General features: G+C 44.2%; 1 protein-coding gene across 5 annotated transcripts in view; it reads right to left on the bottom strand.

The window, feature by feature from the left end:
- Positions 1 to 22,516, bottom strand: part of ROBO1 (roundabout guidance receptor 1) — a 1,068,890-nt gene that overhangs the window by 45,272 nt on the left and 1,001,102 nt on the right. For 4 of the 5 annotated variants that reach the window (XM_065575497.1, XM_065575513.1, XM_065575508.1 and 1 more), the window contains 3 exons: positions 21,716 to 21,887; positions 13,131 to 13,328; positions 4,192 to 4,218 (listed from right to left, as the gene is read on the bottom strand). In XM_065575497.1, the coding sequence (XP_065431569.1) occupies positions 4,192 to 4,218; positions 13,131 to 13,328; positions 21,716 to 21,887 (397 nt within the window). The remainder of the gene's footprint in view (positions 1 to 4,191; positions 4,219 to 13,130; positions 13,329 to 21,715; positions 21,888 to 22,516) is intronic. The other variant, XM_065575504.1, reaches the window with a different exon arrangement.

The following is a 22,516-nucleotide window of genomic DNA, read 5'->3' as shown; positions in this document are numbered from 1 at the left end:
AGAACACTGGCCTGTTCAGGAAGCTGCAAGCAGGGACTTTCTTCTTGGACCAGAAGATCACCGTAGGTAAAGTTGAAATGCCCATTGTGATCCTGGGAGACCCTGCTTACCCTTTAATGCCGTGGCTTATGAAGCCATATTCAGGGCGTCTTAACAGCAACAGCAAGGAGCGGTTCAACAACAGGCTGAGCAAGTGCAGAATGACTGTTGAGTGTGCTTTTGGCCGTTTAAAGGCCCGCTGGCGCTGCTTATATGGGAGGCTGGGCCGGGCCAATGACAATATTCCTATGCTTATAGACGCATCTGTACACTCCATAATATTTGTGAAGGGAAGGGTGAAAGCTTCACTCAGGGCTGGACCACTGAGGCTGAATTTGAACAATCAGAGATCAGGGCTATTAGAGGGGCGCAGCGTGAGGCCATGAGGATCAGGGATGTCTTGAGGCAGCAATTTGAAGCTGAAAGCTACTAATATTTGTTGCTATGCTCGGGAATGCAGTGCTTGTAATGCTAGGAGGTGATTGTGACTAGTGCAGATGATGCACTATGGAGGTTTAAGAAAAATGCCTGTTGCTTTGCAGGGCTCTGTTTGCTTTCTATTAATGGAATATAGATTGCTTTCAAATCAAAACCATTATTTGATTTTAAAACAACAACTGGAGAAGAGAAACAAAGAAAAAACACACATCAGCACCAAGGGGGATGGGGGAAGGTAGGGTCCCAGGAGGTTGTGGAGTCCTGGGACGGTTAAAGATTTGTGTATGTCCAGGTATCATATCCAACCTTCTCCTTTCGAATACAGTGCAGTGGGTACTGTACTTCAGCAGGGCTAAACTGCAGAAGGACGAGTGTTGAGTGCAGTGGATACCGGGAGTGAGCAGTGCTAGACTGTGACAGAGGAGGAGTGGAATGCAGTGGGTACAGATTGGAGCCAGGAGTTTGATAAGAGTGTTTGGTGGTGTCTGGGGGGCGCATGGGAAAGATTTTTGTGACAGTGGCTACAGAGGTGGAAGGGTGCAGAGCTGGTCGGTTTTCAGTGCTAGTAGCACCTGGAGAATGTCCGCTTGGTGCTCCATAACGTTTAAGAGCTGCTCTGTGGCTTCGTTCTGGTGCACTGCGTTCTCCTTTCAGTCCCTCTCCTCGCTGTCCTGACACTCCTTCAATTCCTGTTTTTTGGCCACAGAGTGCATAATGACATCACGCAGGAAGTGCTTTTTAGTTCTTCGTGGCTGCTCTCTAATTCTGCGCAGCCGTTCAATCAGTGATAAAGAGGGAGGCTGGGCTCCCAAGAGTTTATCTGTGAAGCCAAAATGCAACATTTTACCAAAGCAGTATTGTTTGCAACACACAGACCACTGATTCAGTGATTTAAAACACAGCCGCTATTCACATACCTATCATTAACTGGCTGACTCTAGGCAAGCACACATGAGCCACAAGACCCCCAAAATGAAGAGTAACCACAGGGGCAATCAGTGTTCCAGGAACGTGCTGTACACTGGGCATATGGCTCTTGGGGAAAGCCAGCACTGTAGAGGGAGCCTTATTGTCATTACTGTCCCCACATTTTCCACAGACTGTGTTCATTATGGAAGATACCTTGCTGCTGAGGGTGAGCAGGGAATCAGGGGAGGGTCTTCTCCAAAACTGCAGCTTCCGCCTGGCCCTTATGTGGCTCGCCTGTGTGCAGCAATGGTTCCCCGCCCCCCACCAACAGCAGAGTGGCACAGAAAAGTTATCCTTAGTGGGGCAAGAAACAAAGCAGCTCTGCCGAAGAACCTGCGTCAGCAGATTGCCCCTATCTCCATGAGAGTTTCATGGAGATCTCTGAGGCAGATTCCTGTGAAGTGAGGGAGTCAATCAACACCCTATCAATCCACTGCTCAGACTAGGCATGCGGTGGTATGAGCATCATACAGACACAAGCCTGCTTTCTGCAACCCTCCTGCCCCCAACAACTCGCTTCAGCGATTCCCAAAATCAAAGCCACTTACCAGGATCCTCCGCTCCTGTTTCTGCTTCGCCAAGCTCCAGCAGCTGTGACTGGCTAGCCTCCTTTGGGGTAGAAAAGAGCTCCTGGCTGCATGCATCTCTGACCTCTGAGTTGTCCTCTGCTTCTGGGTCCCCCCTCCCACTCCACATCCTCATCCAAGATTTTCTCCTCCTGGTTCAGTCCACTCTCAACTGGCATGCAAGCCACCGAAGTATCCACAGTGGCCTTCGCAGTGGAGGTGGGGTCGCCACCGAGTATCATGTCCAGCTCTTTGTAGAACCGGCAGCTCGTGGGAGCATCACCGGAGCAGCGGTTTGCCTCCCGCACCTTGTGGTAGGTCTTCCGCAGCTCCTTCACTTTAACCCTGCACTGCAGTGTGTCCCGGTCATGGCCCCTTTCTGTCATGCATCGTGAAATCTGTCTGTAGGTATCATAATTCTTACGGCTGGAGCACAGCTGGGACCGGCCAGCCTCCTCTCCCCAAATGCTGATGAAGTCCAGAAGTTTGGCATTGCTCCAAGAGTGGGATTGCCTGTAGCAGGCATGATCACATGGAAAGAGGCGCTGAGACCACTGCACGCGTCACCGAGCAAACAGGAAGGGGACTTTCAAAATTCACAGGGAATTTAAGGTGTGGGGCTCACGGTTGGTCACCTGAGTGCAGGGCAGTAGAGTTCAAACCGATGACCAGAGAGGTGAGAACAGGCATTGTGGGACACCTCCTGGAGGCCAATCACAGCGCTGTAATCGACCAGGGTGTCTATACTGGCACTGCGGCGCTGTACCCCTGGGGCAGAAAGCTGTACGCCTCTCATCGGGGTGGTTTCTTTTTACAGTGCTGCAACTGCGCAGTTTCTGTGCACTAAGTTGCTTGGCAGTGTGTACACTTTGGGAGTTACAACACAGAAAGCTGCTTTACTGTGCAGAAACTTGCCAGCGTAGACAAAGGCTAAGAATGTAGCCTAACTCATTAAGTCTCAGAACATACCTCTCATGTAAGTCATAGTATAAGGCCTGTGTATTCAGGCAGGTCTTTGTCTGAGGGAGATGGCTGAGGGGAGTATACACAGTTTGATGGCTGGCTGAGTATCTATTCAATACCTGTTATTAAATTGCATGCTTTGTTGTAAACATGGCACTTGCACTCAAAGACTATGGGCTTGATCTAAGGCCCACTGTAGTCACTGGAAAGATTCCCATTGACTTTAGTGGGCTTTGGATCAGGGCTTGTGTGATGGGCACATTTTATAAATTCCAAAAGAGAGAAAAAGAGAGAGAAAATAAAAGAAAGAAAATTACTTCAAATCCTTCCTTATTCCCCACATGAAATGCAACCTCTTTTAACGATCAGTATTAGCATTGTACTGCCAACACTATAGTTCAGGACAGGAAGCAAAGAAAGGCATATCCAGTTGATACTGGGAGGCCGGGGTATTTAGGGAGGCAAAACGCAATTATCCAGGCTGAAATTTGGCTAGGAAACCAGTATTAAGTAAATATAAGTATGAACAAAATGTTCTGAGATCTTTAATGACCATGGCCAAAGACTGCTTTTACACCTCTTCCAAAAAGTTGGCAACTCCTACAACATAATGCTTTCTAATATCATGCTGGAGCATTGGTTCAACACTGATTTAGAGGAAAGAGAATCACCGATTGATTCACCGACATTGCTCCCTGCAGCATATACAATAGATGCCGTTCAGAGGTTTCCTTCCACGTAGTGACCAGGGCCCTGATACTGCGTCAGGATCCACTGGTGTGGAATTCTGCCCCCTCTCCCTCGATAAGTAGCTCCTTTAACGTTAATGGGATACTTTCTAAGTGCGGGAGTCAACACTACTGGATCCCTGTAAAAGATGGGGGCCCATGTTATCTTGTGAGAACTGAAAGGTCACACCTCAAAGTTTATGGGTGGGCTTATATACACAGTCAATTTGCAGGATATGAAATGACATCCACAAACGGACAAAACCTCAACTACACATAGCAGTAATCATCTCTAAAATATGTGGAAGAAAAATAATAAGGAAACTACTTCATCTTAAAGAATACTACAATGATACCTGTCAATAGAAATAATTCGTTTTAATATTTTGTTTTCAGAACAGCTGGGCTGGTTATATCAGAAAAACAGAAACAGTACCACACATACATGCCAAACTAACAAAGGAGGGGGGAAAAGTGCAAATATATACCTGTTGGTGTGAAGGTAAAAGACGGGACTGAAAAATCAAAACAAAATACAAATTGGTTATTAAGCTGAAGAGAGAAAGGGAAACGTACACATTAGTATAAATCAAGCAGACAGCTGAACTTAAAACAAATAACTAACCCAGTAGTTCAGTCATAATGACATAAAAATAAAACCAAATTTCAGAAAGAAGCTTGTCTTCACAGGTACCATTTTGGAAAACTATAATATTTTACTACACTCACGAGGGGAATAGAATGTGGTTTAACCTCTGAATGACCCTCAGTTTAGTATCTTATGTTTTGCTGCAAATCCTAATATAAACAAAAGTCCTACACTATTAATCATTTCAAAACACAGAATGATAAATTCTTTAATAAGCCTTATCAGGATCTTACTTGAATCTTATCTACAGTTCAGTAAGTAGATGCTCATTACACTGAACTAATAGGAACACTTATGTATTCAATAAAGGAACAATAGAGAACTACAAAATAACTGTTTTAGTGTTTTAGTGTATGTTCACCAAATAATGCCCCACACTTCATCATAACAACTGCACTACAATATATTACAGCTGTAATACAATATTGTTTTGCTAATGTGGAAAAGGAAGAAACAGACAAAATCAGAGTGTATTCCTTTCCCCTCCTACTTTATTTACACGAGCTAGCCCTTCCATTGTAACTCCTCTCTACCTTTCAACCCATGACTTTAACAGGAAAGGTTAACAATGGAACAATAACACTCTTTGAAAACTTCACTCTCACTGCCACTATAAATCATAATTGAATCAATAAGGCTTCTAATCCAAGTGCAGTGCACTAGCATCTACTCTCCCCAATAGGACATACTCCCCCTTCTGTTGAATGTTGGCGTATAGTTTCTGTACGCTTGACGGGTAGAGAAAAGCTAAGAATTTCCTCTTGATTCCAAGTAAAACAAAGAAAAACATGAGAGATGCAATAGAATATTCACTAAAAGACACCTTAGGATGGGAATTTGGTTAGCAGACCTGCCATACCAAGACAATGGGCTGGCTAAGAGATTTAGGTGCTCAAACAGCTTAATATAATTTTTACATTGCAGACCATTCTGATGTCTTTTTTGAATTCTCTTTTTAGAATTCACAGAGTTTCTTTGGGACCCAAATGTATTAGTTAGAGTATGCTGTATGTTTGTCGCTTCTTATTAAGCCAATTTATTTCCAAGCATGTGACATTGAATAAAACCGGAAAACCTCCCAGCATTTTTGCCCATTGCAGGCTTCATTTGTAGCACAGCTGTCTTTATCTCAGGAATTCTATTGTGTTCTCTTTCCGCTAGGCCTTTTCACATCGGCAGTGTAATTTAGCTACATTCAAAAATACAGAGCCATAGAAACAAGCTTTCATTTAAAAAAAAAAAAGGTGCATTTAAAACCAGAGCTATTCAAGGAAGAATGAAATGTCTCCACATTAATTTGCAATCACAAGGACAAAAGAAAAAGATGAATAGTCCTTGTCATCACTTTTCTGTGAGCTAACTACTAAATCTAGCTTAGTTTTTAAGGAATTGAGGAACAGATGAAAAGAGGTCAAACTAAATGAAATCTTTACAGTTAGCAAACCAAAGAACAACTTAATTCTTAAAGCTTCCATTAATAAACTGTTCTGGGTGCCTAGCGGTGCTTGTGTAATAAGTAAACGTGTGGGTACTGAAGTATTTTAACAGATGTCAAGCCTGAAGCAAAATGTTAAAAAAAAAAAAAGTTAATAAAGTTCACTATTACTCAGTGTGCACATTCAACATTTATGACAATATACTGCAGAGTGGTAGATTATTTCATGATTTCTATTTCTCCAAAGATGCTGGTTTTACTTCAAGTACAGTTGGTAACACAGACTTGAGGCCTACCTTTCTAAATGTTTCTATCAAAGGTTTTTTTTTCCCTTCTGCGAACTATACATGTGGTATTTCTACAGAAATTCATAATCCACAACAGACTGCCAATATTATTATTATTTTAAAATTTATATTTTTATGGTTTTTCCTTAACCTAAATTCAGCCAACAGCATAGTGATATTAGTTTGAAAGCATTTGTGGAAAGACCATATGACAGCATGCTATTAGTAAAACAAAAAAGTGCAGGTTAATGCAGTGGGGCATACAGTTCTCCCACATCTTAACATTCTCAGAGAAATAAAATCAAAGGTAAAATTCAACCCTCATTTCCATGGCTACATCTCCACTGAGATTACCAAGCCTAAATTTTGCCAATCAATCTATTGCTTTAATAGCATGGAAGCCCTCGAAGACAATGTGTCATCGAAAACACTGAATTCTTCTCTAGAGCCATTTCTAAAATGATAGTGGCCAATCTTTTGTCAAAGACGGTAAGAAACAGGTGCTTAAAAAAAAAGATCATGTTTGTATTTAGGCTAGAGACCACAGTGCCTGTGTTTAGATATGATTTCTCCCACCCCTCACACCATTTCCATATGTCTCCGATCATCTCAATCGCTATTTTTTTCATAGCGATAGCTTATTTACCATCTTTCAAAAATATGTTTGTGTTATCTGCCTCCCTGCCCATCCCCAGCATACATTCACATCTACAATGTTTGAAGATGCAATCTTGTGCCTACCTTTAACAATATATTAAATGTGCCACTTTCATGTCACCGTTTAGGCCTGGCTCAGTCTTTTAATTATCTAACATCCAGAGCCCTCGTTCTCTTCCATTAAAAAGCTAATTGCCTAAATGGCACTGCTTTGAGTTGTGATGCATTGCACTGTATTGTACCCACTTGTAACTTTAAGGCCCAATAAATCCAAAGCCTATTGAAGTCAATGGAAATCATGCTCCTAGGCCAAAAGATCTTCTGGACAGAGATTCTGTTTATCATCTATCACAGTGACCAGCTGTAAAGCACTGTGCCCACCTAATGATGCTACAGAAATGATAACAACAACATGAAAGTGAACATGGTTAGAAGCTAGAGCCAATACTGCCATTTTGGATGTACAGCAAGTTTGAATACAGGCTGCAGGCAGTCCCCCTAGGAACCTGAGAGCTAATAGGACAGTCTCACAACAACATTGATGAAAGTGCCCTTGAAAATATATTTCTATCAATTCTGCTTCTTCAAACAGACACCTTACCACTCCCCCACAATGTGCGGGAACATGCACCACAAAAGCACTCTATAACTGACAGCTATAGCTGACATTGGTAGCATTCTCAGCAGAGGGCAATTGACTGACTCGGATGAAAAAACGGTTTCCTACCTTTCGTAACTGTTCTTCGAGATGTGTTGCTCTGGGCCATTCCATTCCAGGTGTGCACGTGCCCACGCGGGCATCCGTCGGAGATTTTTGCCTTGGCGGTACCCGTAGGGTTGGCTGTAGCATACTCTTGAGTGCTGCACTCATGTGTTGGTATATTAGGGGCTGCCGGCCCTATGCCATCTCAGTTCCTTCTTGCCGGCAACTCCAACAGAAGGGTAGGAGGGTGGGTCATGGAATGGACATGAACAACACATCTCAAAGAACAACTGTTACGAAAGGTAGGCAACCGCTTTTTCTTCTTCCAGTGTTTGCTCACATCAATTCCATTCTAGGTGACTCACAAGCAGTATTCCTGGTGGCGGGATCAGAGTTCACGGTCATGCGGCTTGCAACACAGCTCTGCCAGCATTGTCTCAATCTTGCTGGGTGAGCACATAATGAGATGTAAACGTGTGGGTAGATGACCAGGAGGCGGCCCTGCAGATATCCTGAATCGGCACCTGGACCAGGAAGGCTGTTGATGAAGCCTGCATCTCAGTCGAGTGGGCAGTCACTGCCTGAGCTGCTTGGCAGTCCCGGAGCCAGCCGCACTGGCCGCTGCAGAAGTCATGGAGGTCACAGAAAGTCAGAGAATCCGTGACTTCTGTGACCTCTGTGAGAGATACACAGCCTTATCCATGAGCCGTGACAGTATGAGATTCAGGTCCCAGGGAGGGACGGGATCCCTGATGTGTGGATAGAGATGCTCCAGACCTTTCAAAAACTGGACCGTCATGTCATGAGCAAAGACCGACCTGCCCTGGAATGGAGGGTGGATGGCTGAAACAGCAACCAAGTGGACTTTGATTGATGACTGGGACAACCCCTGGAGTTTGAGGTGTAGAAGACAGTCCTGGATCGCTTGCAGTGAGGCCTGCTCAGCCCGGATATCCCGGTCCAAGGCCCAGCATATGAACCTCTTCCACTTGGCCAGGTTGCTCTGGTAGAGAGCTTTCTATTACCCAACAAGACCTGTTGGACCCAGGCCTAACATTCCTGTTCATCCGCAATTAGCCACGCAGAAGCCACGCTGTCAACTGCAGAGCCGCCAGGTTCACATGCAGAAGACTCCCGGGGTTCTGGGACAGCAGGTCTGGCCAGAGAGGCAGAGGCTACCGAAAGGTCCATAAGCGTGCCAAACCAGTGCTGCTAAGGTCACACAGGAGCTATTGGTATCACCTTCGCCTTGTCCTGTTTGATCTTCAGAAGGACCTTGTGGATTAGCGGCACCGGTGGGAAGGCGTACATCAGAGCCCCCCACCATGGAAGCAGAAAGGCATCTGATGGGGATGCGCTGTCCAATCCCTGGAACGAGCAGAACTTGTGGTATTTCCAGTTCGGATGGGACGCGAACAGATCCACCTGGGGATTCCCCCACCTCTGAAAGATCACACTGACCGCCTCCAGGTGGAACGACCACTCGTGGCGAGACGAGAAGGTCCTGCAGATGCGATCTGCTACCATGTTCATGGCTCCAGGCAGATGTGTGGCCACCAGATGGACGGCATGCCACACACAGAAGCCCCACAGGTGAAGAGCTTCGTGTCAAAGGGCCGACAACCTGGCTCCTCCCTGCCTGTTAATGTAATACATTGCTGTGGTATTATCTGTCAGGACTTGCACCACCTTGCCCTTCACATGAAGCACGAAAACCTGGCAGGCCAGGCAAACCGCTTTGAGCTCCTTGAAGTTTATGTGGAGGGACAGATCATCCCGCAAACAGTGGACTTGAGTGCTGAGCTCGCCCAGGTGAGTTCCCTAGCCCAGGTCTGAGGCATTGGAAACCAGGATCAGCCATGGGGCTGTGGCCATGAAGGGAACTTCCTCCAACACTGATTCGGGGCTCAACCACCAATCCAGGGACGATCGGATGTGAACTGGCACCCTGACCACCCAGTCTAGATTGTGTCTGTTGGGGATGTAGACCAACACCAACCGCACTTGCACTGGCCAGAGATGGAGCTGGGCATGCTGGATGATGTACGTACATGCGGCCATGTGGCCCAACAAGCCCTACAGGCAGGTATGAGCAGTGCTGAGCGGCTAGTTTTTCTCATGGGAGATCAGGTCTGATATGGCCTGGAAACGCACCTCTGGAAGGAAGGCTCTGGCTTGTGTGGAGTCGAGAACCACCCCAATGAACTCTATTAATTGCACCGGCCTTCAGATGATTTCTTTTCATTTACCAACAGGCCCAGGTCACGGCAGGTGGAATGAACCAGATTCGGGCTCCTTTGCACCTACTCCCAAGATCTGCCCTTGATGAGCCAATCGCGTGATATGGGTAGACCTGAACCACTCGACGCCCGAGGTAAGCAGCGACTGGTGGGATACCTTTTGTAAACACCCTCAGGGCAGATGAGAGGTCAAACGGCAGTGCTGTGAACTGGAAATGGCTCCCACCCATCACAAAATGGAGGAATCATCTGTGACCATGGAAGATGGAGATATGGAAATAGGCATCCTTCAGCTCGAGGGCAGAGTGTAGTCCCAAGATACAATCTCTAGCACCCAGTGGTCCGAGGTGACCCGCAACCGGGCAGCACAGTAGGGACAAAGATGGTTGAGGAAAGAACGAGGTGGATCGGGGGAGTTGACTGGGGCATCACTCTCGAGTGCACCCTCAAAATGAGTACTTCTGGCCCTCGTGAGGCTTCAACAGGCCGGGCTGCGCAGGGGAGCGGGAGGAGGAAGGGCAGTGATGACAAAATCTCATGTCTTTATCCCTTCTCCTTGCTTGCCCCTGTTGAGGCTGTGAAGGCCTCAGCGGCGGGGGTGGCCAGAACTGCTTCCTCCCTGACTGCAGGGTCTGCAGACCCAGCAAGCGAAGGGTGGCCCAAGTGTCAGTCTGTACATCCTCGTGTCACTTTGTCCTATGAAGAGATCATTCCCATCTAAGGGAAGATCCTGGATTGAGGCCTGCATCTCCTAGGACAGGCCAGCTGTCTAAAGCCAGGAGCTGCACTTCATGACCACCACTGATGAGAGCACCCTAGCTGCCGAATCAGCCGCATCCCACGCCATCTGGAGGGAGCACCTTGCAGCCATCATACCCTCCTGCACCGTGGCCCCGAATTTCTGGGCCAAGTCCTGGGGCAGTGAGTCCTTGAACTTACGGAGGGAGTCCCATAAGTTGAAGTGGTACCTCCCCAAGAGAGCCTGGTGGTTGGCCACCTGGAACTGAAGGCTGGCCGTTGAATAAATCTTTCTCCCAAAAAAGTCCAGCCTCTTGGCCTCTTTATTCTTGTGGGTTGAACTGGTTTGCCCATCTGTCCTTCTTGTTGGCCACTGAGATGACCAGCGAGCCCAAAGGAGGGTGAGTATTCAAATATTCATACCCTTTGGCTGGGACAAAATACTTTTTCTCGGTCCTCTTGGAGGTGGGAGGGATGGGAAAAGTTTGCCAAAGGGCTTTTGCTATTTTTAGGACCCCATTGTGTACTGGTAGCACAACACAGGTGGGGGTAGAGGCCAAGGGCACATTGAACAGGGTGTCCGCTTTTTTGGCCATCTCCTCCACTTCCAAAACCAAGTTCGTAGTCACCCTACGAAGCAGGGCCTGATTTTCTTTGAAATCATCTGGTGGGCTGGTGCGGGAGGGGCCCGCCACCCCCTCATCTGAGGACGATGACTGGGTCACCGGGGGAGCCCCTGAGGGTTCATTCCTCATGGGAAAAGAGGGTTTCAGGGTGGGCACCTGCTTCTCTACCCCGGCTTCCAAGTGTGCCACCCGCACCGGGCTCGGTGCTGCCAGTGCTATTGGTTGCTGCTCTGAGGTGGTGGCCAAGGAATGGACTGACTGAGGAATTGGCATCACAGGCATGCCCCATGAGCTCCAATAGGGCCATTGTGCCGGCCACTGGCCTTACTGCCAGGATGGCATCACGGAGGTCAAGCAGCCTCAGGTGCCCACTCGCACCAGTGCTGTTGTGGTGAAGGGCTGAATTCCCTTTCTGAACCAGAGGAAACACCTTCCGGTGGCCACGGAGGGGCTGTCAAAGCTTGCGTCTCGCGGCTAACCGTTGCTGCATGAGACTGGTGCCTCAAGTAGGAGGACCGGTGCTGGGGCCAGAGCGATCGGTACCATGATCGAGACCGCTCCCACTGCGGGGATCTGCACTGAGGAGTCGGCTGGTGGGAGGATGATCGGTGCCGGTGATGCGGTGACTGGTGCCTTCCTCTAGGTGACCCATGTCAAGAGAGTGGAGACCAGGAGCCTGGTGCTCGCGATGTAGGATGTCCCGCAGAAGACAGAGACCTGGGGCGTGGAGACAGAAAGCGCTGTCTCGTCTATAGAGACCAGCGTCTTTTGCCTGCCCTTTGGGGGGTCTTTACGGCTGGCTTGCCCTCAACGGGAGCCTCTGTCATGACCTGTGACACACTCGGTGCCGGCGGCGCTGGTAGAGGCCTTTGCTCTATGTGCCAGGAAAGCCTGGGAAGGCGTCAGCACTGCCACCAGTCTGGGTGCCCTACCACTTCCTGGTGTTGGTGGCGGATCCCTCAGGGAACAAGGAGGCCCGATCGAGGGGGTGTCCCCATGTGGCTCCGTGTTGGCTGTCGGCCCAAACTGGGTTCTTAGCCCTTCCTGCTAGGTGCTGGGGAGGCACTCTTCTTTGACCTCTCCTTTGGCACCGGTGACCGGGAGAGGTGCTGGGTGGAGCCCAGTGGTGAGGGTGTGCACCGAGACCAAGGTGCTCGGGACAGAGTCTGGCGGGAAGGTGTGGATGTCGGGTGGACAGCAGGAGGGCCCTCAAACTGATGTCTCACTCTTTCTGTGTTCTCGGATGAAATTTATTACAGATGCGACACTTCTCCTTCACAGCTGCTAAGGGGCTCACTAACAGGCATAGGCCTGTTACTGTCAGAGCAAGGCTTAAAACCCAGAGACAGTGGCATGCCCCGCCTGGGGCGAAGTTGGGAATCTATCTTTAACTACATTACTTAACAACTACATATTAACTAACTACTGTAAACAAACTATTTACAAAGCCTTAAGGCTCAAAGGGTGAAACAGAAGAACCGTTAGCCTTTGTGAGACAAGGGAAAGGTTCTATAACTAATCACCACAGGTGGTAAGAAGGAACTGAGAGGGCATAGGGCCGGCGACACCTAATATACCGACACATAGGCATGGCACTCAAGAAGGTGCCTCAGACAACCCTACGGATATCTCTAAGGCTATCTCCGATGGCCGTGCATGTGGGTATGCGCACACCTAGAATGGAATTGATATGAGCAAGCACTTGAAGAAGAATACTGAACTACCACCCAGTTTAATCTTTTTTCAGGTCAGCCATGTGGCACAGTGGCAGGGCAGCAAGAGGAAACTTGCCTTGCTGCTATCTTATTCTGTAAACATATGGACAGCTGTCAGCATTAAATTCACCTATATATATTTAAAATGAAAAGCAAGCCTGGGTATTTTTATTAAGGGTCTTAATAAAAAGTCACAAGTACTACACTATCAAAATTTTCATGTGTTCTCTATTGGGATATCTGATGCAAAGTCCACCTGATTATTCAATGGACAGACCCCAAGTATTCAATGGGCCTGAGATGAGCAAGATCTTTCCAATTAAAAAGCTATAAAGGACAGTAAAGCAATTAACAAATCAAGAGTTGTAATACGGCACCTTTTCTGATACCAGCGTAAGTACTAGTTAGTCCATTTCGCTTCTTTCGGTGGCGGTATAACCAGATGCTGAAGACCATAAGAATAATCCAACAGGCTGCACCAATGCCAGCAATGAAAGCTGGCTGCTTTACAACATCTGAAATCTGCTGAGCTAAGCTGACTTGGTCTTCTGGTGACACAGGGTTTCCATGGGAATCTAAAAAAGGAACCAAAAATCTCTGATTAATTTAGATGTGCAGTTGTAAAAACCAAATGTACTATTATTATTACTAAGTAATAATAATTGTAGACCGTGATTTAAAAATACTATGGCCCAGATTTTCAAACCTGGGCACCCAAAGTTGGCCTTTTAAATCCATATTTAGGCACCCAAATAAAATTGGCCTGATTTTTAGAGGTACTAAACTACTATTATTATTACTTATTATTTGTACTATTGTAGCACCTAGCAGACTTAGGCATGGACCAGGAGTCCATTGTGTTAGGTGCTTTACAAACACAGAAGAAAAAGATGCTCCCTGCCCCAACTCCCATTGACTTCAGCAGGATAGTGGGTGCTTAGCTCTTCTGAAAATTAGGCCCCTTTTATTTAGGTGATTAAATATAGATTTAAAGGTTGACTTTAAGTCCATGGTTTAAAATTTTTGGCCTATAATTTTTCATCATTTCGGCAATATAACATAAATTAAATTATTTCAGATTAAATTTAAAAATAAAAGCCAACAAAACTTTCACAAAAAAAACTATGAAGGAATGTGTTGGAGAAGTCTGTTCCCAGAATTCTACTAAAGCTTAGAAACAAGCTACAGGAACACACACATACTTCCCCAGAAGTGAAAATCATAGAAGCATTACAAATTCAAAACACATTTATAGAAGGTGGATACTGAAGAGATGTTTTTTAAATTCAGCAGTTTCTGACAGGCGACTTGTATCTCATGTTACACAATCTGTTTTTTCTCAGTCTTATTTTGACCTCAATTCAAGAAGACTGAAAATTCAAGACTAGCTAAAGAAGTGAGTGAATAAAGTAACTTGATTCTACCAACTTAACATGGCTAGACAAGCTAGTCTTTAAAATTATAGCTATGAGAAAGCAAGAAGAACTGTAGGAAAGGGAGAATAACTATCCCAAGAAAAGGTACAATGCAATAAAAATAATCAAATAGGCCTTCCTAGTAGTGGAAAAAGCAGAGACCCCCCCCCCCCCCGATCAACTACTCCAATTTAGAAATCAGAATGGAAACAAAGGACAGCTGAAAATGTTTTAATTAATTGTTAAATGTATAAGAGTTTTATTTTTTAATATACAGGGTAATTATTATTTTACCCTAAAACTTCATTTTTCTTTCCATATAGTATGTCTGTAAATACTTTCTAGTAACACTATTTCAGACTATTCTACCCACCAATATCCTATAATTGCATTGAGGTTGCTCAAAGAGAAGACATTTTGCTAGTTTTTTATCATCCGGGTACATTGATTTTTAACAGTAAGAGGTGCTCTTTGCAAATTTGTGAGGTGAGAGATCTGTATTATTGCTCCCCGAATTGAGGGCAAGATTCTGAAACCCTCATTCACAATGAATAATACCTTACATCACTCATACTGTGTAATACCTAACTCTTTGATCAGTCCTGTGGATTTCAGAGTAAATAGTCAAAGAGTTAGGTACTACTCAATGTGAGTAAGATAGTAGAGTCTGGTCCTGAGATTGGTCCTTTTAGGAGAGAAATATGTTGTTTGCTCAGGTGGCCTGATCAAATTCTGTTAATGCATACTGGCTAAGAAATGGAAACCAGTTCACTTAAAACACAACAGCATTAATACTCTCTAAGCACTAACCCAGGGGTCGGCAACGTTTGGCACGCGGCTCGCCAGGGTAAGCAACCTGGCAGGCCGGGCCAGTTTATTTACCTGCTGACGCGGCAGGTTCGGCTGATCGCGGCCCCCACTCGCCACGGTTCGCTGTCCCGGGCCAATGGGGATGGCAAGAAGCGGTGCGGGCGAGCGATGTGCTGGCCGCGGCTTCCCACCACCCCCATTGGCCTGGGACGGCGAACCGCGGCCACTGGGGGCTGTGATCGGCCGAACCTGCCACGTCAGCAGGTAAATAAACTGGCCCGGCTCGCCAGGGTGCTTACCCTGGCGAGCTGCGTGCCAAACGTTGCCGACCCCTGCACTAACCAGTGAACATGTTAATACTCTTAATCATGACACCACACGTTTCTACCCCCCCCACACACAAAAAGTATAAATATATATGAAAGAATATATAGACTACAGGGAAAACAAGCCATATTGTAAAAAAACAATTGCTCTGGGAAAGGGACACCTTTATAGATGGGAAATGGTTAAATTATTAATAGTTTTTTTCCTTGGCTTTTTCTTCCACAGAATTTCAGATTTCATTCTATGTGGCATCCAGGCTGAATACCTTTTTTCACAAGCAATCACTGCCTTTGACTGTTTGTTGACTGGAAGTTTTATTTCACGTAACAAGCCCTTTTATCTTCTGTGATCCTAAGAGCACTCATAGTCTGAAAGTTCACCAAGCAGACCTATTCTTTTCTTTCTAATACACCCTTTGTGTCTGCTAGGTTTATAGATTTCATGGCTATTTGTGCAAGGTTAAATTGGGTTGCTTCAGATTTTATGGAGACAGCCAAGTGAGATTCCATGCAAGTGGCCAGATGGGCTTCACTGTATAAAGTGTACTGTGACTAATGAATTAAAATTGCCATTCTATATCTCATCTTTTGTCTCACAGCAACGGAGGCTGTATTAAGATATTGGAAACTGCAATATCATTCTAATTTCAAAACAACTAAATGTGCTTTTTTTAAAATGCTGTTATTATTTGAAATTGTTTTCTTTGACAGAAAACTGAATTTTCATTGGAGACACTGTTCACCTATTGTTCTGCGTATGTTAACATTTCTTTATTGTTAAATATTTCTCTTTCATACTTCTAATGAAGTATTTACAATAAGGAAAAAGTTACCTTATTCCACCCTTTCCCCCTCCCCCCAAAAGAGTGCTACAACACAGAATCAATAAAATGTATGAAGCCCTAAGCTGTGCATAAGGAGCCAGCAATGTAAATGATTCTGTAACTCAAACAAATATAGTGGTAGTTTTTTTATATATCTACAAATGTTAAGTGCATTATTCACACAGTGCATGTCTCATGTACAAAATACTCCATGAACCTTTATTTTTCTAATCACTCACATTATGATATGTGATTTGAGAACTAATTCGCATGCCTTCAGTGATATTATTCTTTTAGCCACTGGAAATACCTGTATACCATTATAATAAATTGTTGTATTTAAAGCACCAAGGCTGAAATACACTATGCATGTGTGGACTGCTATACCTGCACAAAGCCTCATTTTTCATATATATATTTTACACATACACACAGACACTTTCTCTCTCTTTCTTACTGTTTAGCTTCAGACATGAAACTGACTGACATACATATTATATATCTGTACACACACACGTACATGCCTATGTATACATATATAGGCATATTTAATAGAATTTAATACCCTGTTTCCCCGAAAATAAGACAGTGTCTTATATTAATTTTTGCTCCCAAAGATGCGCTAGGTCTTATTTTCAGGGGATGTCTTATTTTTCAGAAATGAAAAATGCCTTATTATCGGTGGATGCCTTATTATCGGGGAGGTCTTATTATCGGGGGGATGCCTTATATTACAACGAGAGGCAAAACTGTAAGTAGGCCTTATTTTCGGAGGATGTCTTATTTTCGGGGAAACAGGGTAATAATAATTTAATAATAGGAGCTAAGCTAACCACTAAATTTAAGGGAAGCTGGTAGTGACCCATGTGTATATGTTGCTAACACTTTCCATTATTAAAGATTCTTGCCGCCTTTTTTTGTTCTATCACTTGGTTGTTTGTGTCAGGCCTTTGAAATTAGGGAAAAAGGGAGAAAGCCCTTGGGCTATAAAAATGCCTTTTCTTTGTGCCATGAAAATCCATTCAGGTTTAGCCGAGACTTAAACTGTTGAAAATCACCATATCACTGCTGTTGTTTCTGGTTCCTCCAGGTAAATGTTGGCACCATGATAAAACAATAAGGAATTGTGAACATTCTAAGGCCAGGCTCACAATGCTGACAAAGCTGCAGAAGCACACATTGCACTGAGAATACCTAGGAGCTGCTGGAGAAGGCTGACTACATCACTCCCTGGAACTGGCATATTTCCTGGCCCCAAGATAACAGACTTTCCACGCTGAGAGTTAATGTAGTTAGGTCTGTAGCTCAAGTACTAGCAGTCGGTGGTGCTGTGTGGAAGGTTCAGGGTTTAAACGCTGACAATATAAGATACGAGGTTGTTACAATTGTACATAACAATTGGTTTCTAGTCTATCAAAATAGACTAGAAAATTACATACAAAAATACTATCTTAAAAAAAAGTTATTTAGGTTGCGAAATTCCAGAATCACAGTGACCCGTGCAAATGCCTCCATGTGTATGCATTAAGATACAGTCTTTAACGGTACAATGAGATACTATTCCACAGGACTCCTGCCTCATTCAGTGCACCAGATAGCTGGTCAAAGGGAAGTGAGAATTAAGGTTGCACGGGCAACCATAAATCTGGTATTTCCTAACTTCTGAGTGCTTGAATTTGCAATAACTCCGCTCCCCCCCGCCCCGCCCCGCCCCGCCCAATGTGGGTATATATAATACGGAAAGACAATTCTTTGGTCAGAAATCAACGTATGAATAGTCTCTTTTGCCTTCTTTCTAGTTATATCCAATGTCATAAATGGAGAACTGCCACCTTTAGGCTACAACTGTATAGTGTACTGCATGTAAGTGGAGTGCATTGCCCATGTGGAGCCTCACTGACATCAATAGGGCTTTGGGTGGGCAAAGCAGGCCACCTTTGAAAGGCTACTTTCAAAGCAGGCCTGAAAAAGACACTGTATTATGTTGGGCAGGTTACTTGCAGTGGCTGACAGAATTATATCCCTAAAGGCATCCTAATTAGTTCACAAATCACATCTCTTAATGTGAGTGATTAGAGTAATAAAGGTGCAATAAGAGTTTCTTATATTTTGTACCCTTGAGACATCCACTGGTTGAAAAAAGCACTTAACATTTGTAATTATTTTACAGAAACCTCTTAAGAAATAAGTGCATAAAATGTATTCACTCAGGTTAATATGTTTATTATGAGTAATATTAACTGGATCTGAGATGCCTCATGTGAATAATACTCTGGACAGAACGTGCTGCAGGATGTACCAGGTAATTCGCTATTGAACCATCAGCAAACCAATGGAGTGTCAACATTTCAAAGCTGCCATCCATGGTACTCCATCATTGCACAGACGCTACGGTGGAGATCAGTATCAAAGGGATCAATAGTTCTCTGGGGTAACGTTCTGTAGCCCTTGCATGGGTGCAACTTACTTTTACCCCCATGCCCAGCCAAAGGTCCATATACTCATTTTTGGCACGAGAGCATTCAGAGAAGCCCTATCTGTGCAAGGGAGGGGTGTAGTGTGTGGGAACTTACTCAAACTAAGTCCTAAGGGGGAAGTTTTAGGGTTAGTCACAATCTAGCCCTCAATTTTTAATCAAGAATTGTTCAGAGTAAGATCTAAATCTGATTTAACTGTGAGAGACATTCCAAAATGTAAATGAATATAGAAATCATACAGTATATATAATACGCACACAGGGAATTTGTAATCAGTTTAATAAAGGTAGCAGCATACTAATTCAGAAATCAACATCAAAGCAAAAGATTTAAGCTTCCTGACTCTAAGAAGGAAATATAGATTTCTCAAATTGGTGATTGCAGGAATGCAGTTCATCTAGCATATAGATACTGGAACTAGCAATTCCCCCCAAACATTTTATGAACAGCATCCTTACCCATCACCACATGCAGCTCCCCTCCCCAAAATCCAAAAATAAAAGCTCTCTCCATCTAAACGAATGCATTGGTTTTGAAAGGTGCTAGACTGATGGCATCAGCAAATTAAGTTTTGTATCCACAGAACAGCTTCTGGAAAACAATGGTGCCATCTATCCCTCACTGCTTCACTCCTTTTCTGGGAGCACATCCAAGAACCAAGGATGAGCTTCTGTGGTGAGCCTCTAAGAGGCACAAGTACAGAACTCAGGGTATTGGTAAGGAAGTTTTAAGCCACTTTACCACTCTCACATTCCTAGGCTACTCTGGCTGAAGAGTCTCCTTGGGGTAACTTAGGTAGCCCTAGGGGCCTGTTTGAGTTATGGCAGCCACTCCAGGATGCCCTATGAGCCACCATACTGCTCAGAATCTCCACAGCGTGGTCCCCACACATGCTTTCTGCTCCCAGGGCATGCAAAGGAGTCCTCAGAAGGTAGCCATACAGCTATCTTACACTGCATCTGTGCCAAGGGAATCCTTCCAACAGCTAGTTACAAGGCTTGTTCTGGTCCTTTGACCTGGTGTAAAGTGGCAGTAGTGGGGCTGAGGATCTCACCACAGATTATATCTGATCCTTTATGGGTACAAAAAGGGGAGAGGGAGCTGAAGAAGGTACATCTCCTCAGGTACTGGAAAAATCCTTAGGGAGCACAAAGTTTGCTTGAGGCCTGTTTTCATAAGAGTGCTAACCTCCTCAAAAGGAGGCAAATGAGAAAGAGGCTTTGTGCCACTTCCTTCATCACCAGTCAGCAAAGTTTGTCAAGAGATGGGCGCCTGGTGTGCATTGTTAAAGGTCACAGCAAGGGATTCTCTGGTCAATACTTCTTCAGTGTCCCTAAAGGCAATGTGCTTACATCAGGCACCATGTTTCTGAGACCTCCCACTGGGATGATGTACTACCACTCCCTATGTGCATAAGGCTGAGCCTCCAATGTACATTTTAGCCCTAGGGGGTGAGATGGTAGGGTTTTTAGAACTCTCATACAGTGTAATTATTTCTTTCTATCAAATCCCTGGCTTCCGCTGAGAATGTCATTAAGGATGTTAACTGTAATGTTACCATCTGTCCACTAGGGATTGGACTAAGGTCACCAAATACTGAGGCCGCTAAACAGCAAACGATAACCTTTGTTTACTGTAGGTCTCAGATGAATCAGAAAATATGACCTGGAGGAAAGAGACTTTGGGCAAAATTTTCAAAAATACCTAAGTGATTTAGAAGCTTAAGTCCCATTTTCATGATTTAGGCACTTAGGAGCCTGAGTTCCATTTATTTTGTGCAGCACTAATCAATAGCCTTAGGAGAGGATTGTCAAAGACTCCTATTGACTTTCAATAGGACATAGGCATCTAACTGCCCTTCGCCGTCTAGTGAAGTGTCCATACATGCCATTGCTGAAGCAGGCTAGTGGCCCTGCTCAGTCCTGGTAAGGCAAATTGTCGACTATGTTCCTTTTCCAAATAAGCTAACTGGAAAGGCAAAGAAGGGAAGCTAAATAAATCATGTTCTTGTAAAACTGGTGTTTATTTAGGATTAATTTACTAGCAGATGGATTAAGGAAAAATGTCAGCCTGCAGTTTCAGACATCAAGGCCTCTTCATTAAGCTGGTGTCTATAACGCTTAAAGTTTCAAGGTTTTCAAAATATCAGCAGTGAAACAGAAACCCTGATTCTTGAGAATGGAAAATGGGCACAGAAAACAACATGCCAATGAGCACTTATAGGTACTACATTAATGAATCATTTTTAAAAGTTCTGCTATGCAATTTCTATTACAATCAATGGGCATCACAAGCCCAAATTATAAGCAATTCTTTGAAAGTTCCCTTAATTTCAATGTCCATATGTAATTTTTTGGCATTGCAGCAACTGTTCACTCAGAATAGGGTCCTTTTATCATCCTCAGTAACTACCTATTTTTAACGTAAAATCACATAACTGGACAGATCTTTTAATGATGGGGACAGAGAAGGGTAGAAGGCCAAAAGAAATATGGTGAAGTTCTATTTTGGTCTGATGGGTCAGAGTACTGACCCTAATGACAGCATGTTTTGATTTCATCATGCTAACAAAGAGCAGCATCACTATATTGCAAGGCATTTTAAATATTGTTCTGTAAACCAGCAGTAATCCCACATCACTTCCAGACATATCCATATCCTATGGCCCTCAGTCTTCAACTGGGTCAGAGGAATGCTTGGTGCAGATGAGGTCACTGTTGCATCCCCTGCCCTGATACTGGCAGGCTAGAATATGAATGTAGCAAACGTGGTGCCTCAGGCCCATCTTAAACTGCTGTGTTTTTCCTATGCCAATCTTAAGTATCAACCACTTTGCAAAAATCAACAGTCAAAACCAATAACAAATTGTGATTTTTTTGTTTAAAATAAAAGGCAGAAGCCATTATACAGCAAACCTTTGAGAGATGCTGTTACAACACTGTCTTTAGAATCCAGTTCCAATACATGTCCAAAAGCACAAATACTAATCTCATTATTTTAAAATACAAGAAACACTCTGCATTCTGCCTGACTTGTAAATATTTCTGGATCCATAAAAGGCAAAATAAACACAGCACTGAATTTATAGGCAGATTTACCAGAAGGCTTACCTAATTGGATAAACTGTGGCTCACTTTTCACTCCAGGTCCTGCCCCAGTACTTGCTGCTACTTCCACACTGTATCGAATACCAGGAATTAAGGAGGGGATGACTACAGAAAAGGTGGAACCATCTACTGTCTTGTTTATGTGGTATCTGCTTTCATTGCCCAGACACCAAACCTGTAGGTAAATAAAGTACATAGCACATGTGGGTGTTAAAAGTTAAAGCTAAACGAATAGTTACATGATATGATATGGTCCTTTCTGCTTCATCAAGGGAGCTGAACTAGATTATTACTGTTATTTATTATTTGTATTGCAGTAGCACCTAGCAACCCCAGTCACAGGCTAGAGCCCCATGATGCTAGGTTCTGTACAAACACAGAGCAAAAAGATGGTTCCTGCCCCAAAGAGTTTGCAATGTAAGATAATTTGATAGATCCCTTCTAACCCTCTAACATATCAATCCAGGACATAAGCATTAATAATGCACTAATGAGCATTGGTTGCACTCCACAAGTAATGAGAGAGAGAGAGAGAGAGAGAGAAAGAAAGAACCCTCAATCATTCAGTATGACTAAAACAAGGGAATTAAATTTGATGGCATTTCCAACTCTCTTTTTCATGAATAATCGGTCAGGCTAGGTTTTGTTCACAGACATGTTTGGGGGAATTTGTATTCACATGAATTCATACTTTTCCCTGAGGACAGGTATTCATGCAGGAAGCAATAAAAGTTATAGTAAACCAAACAGGGATTGGGTGCAGTGGCTGGTGCTGGTGCAGTGACATGCAATTTTTAACTAAGA

This window comes from Chrysemys picta, chromosome 1, assembly GCF_011386835.1.
Source record: "Chrysemys picta bellii isolate R12L10 chromosome 1, ASM1138683v2, whole genome shotgun sequence".
NCBI lineage: Eukaryota > Metazoa > Chordata > Testudines > Emydidae > Chrysemys > Chrysemys picta.
Note: the sequence above shows the minus strand (reverse complement) of the source record. Positions and strands in the feature narration are given on the sequence as shown.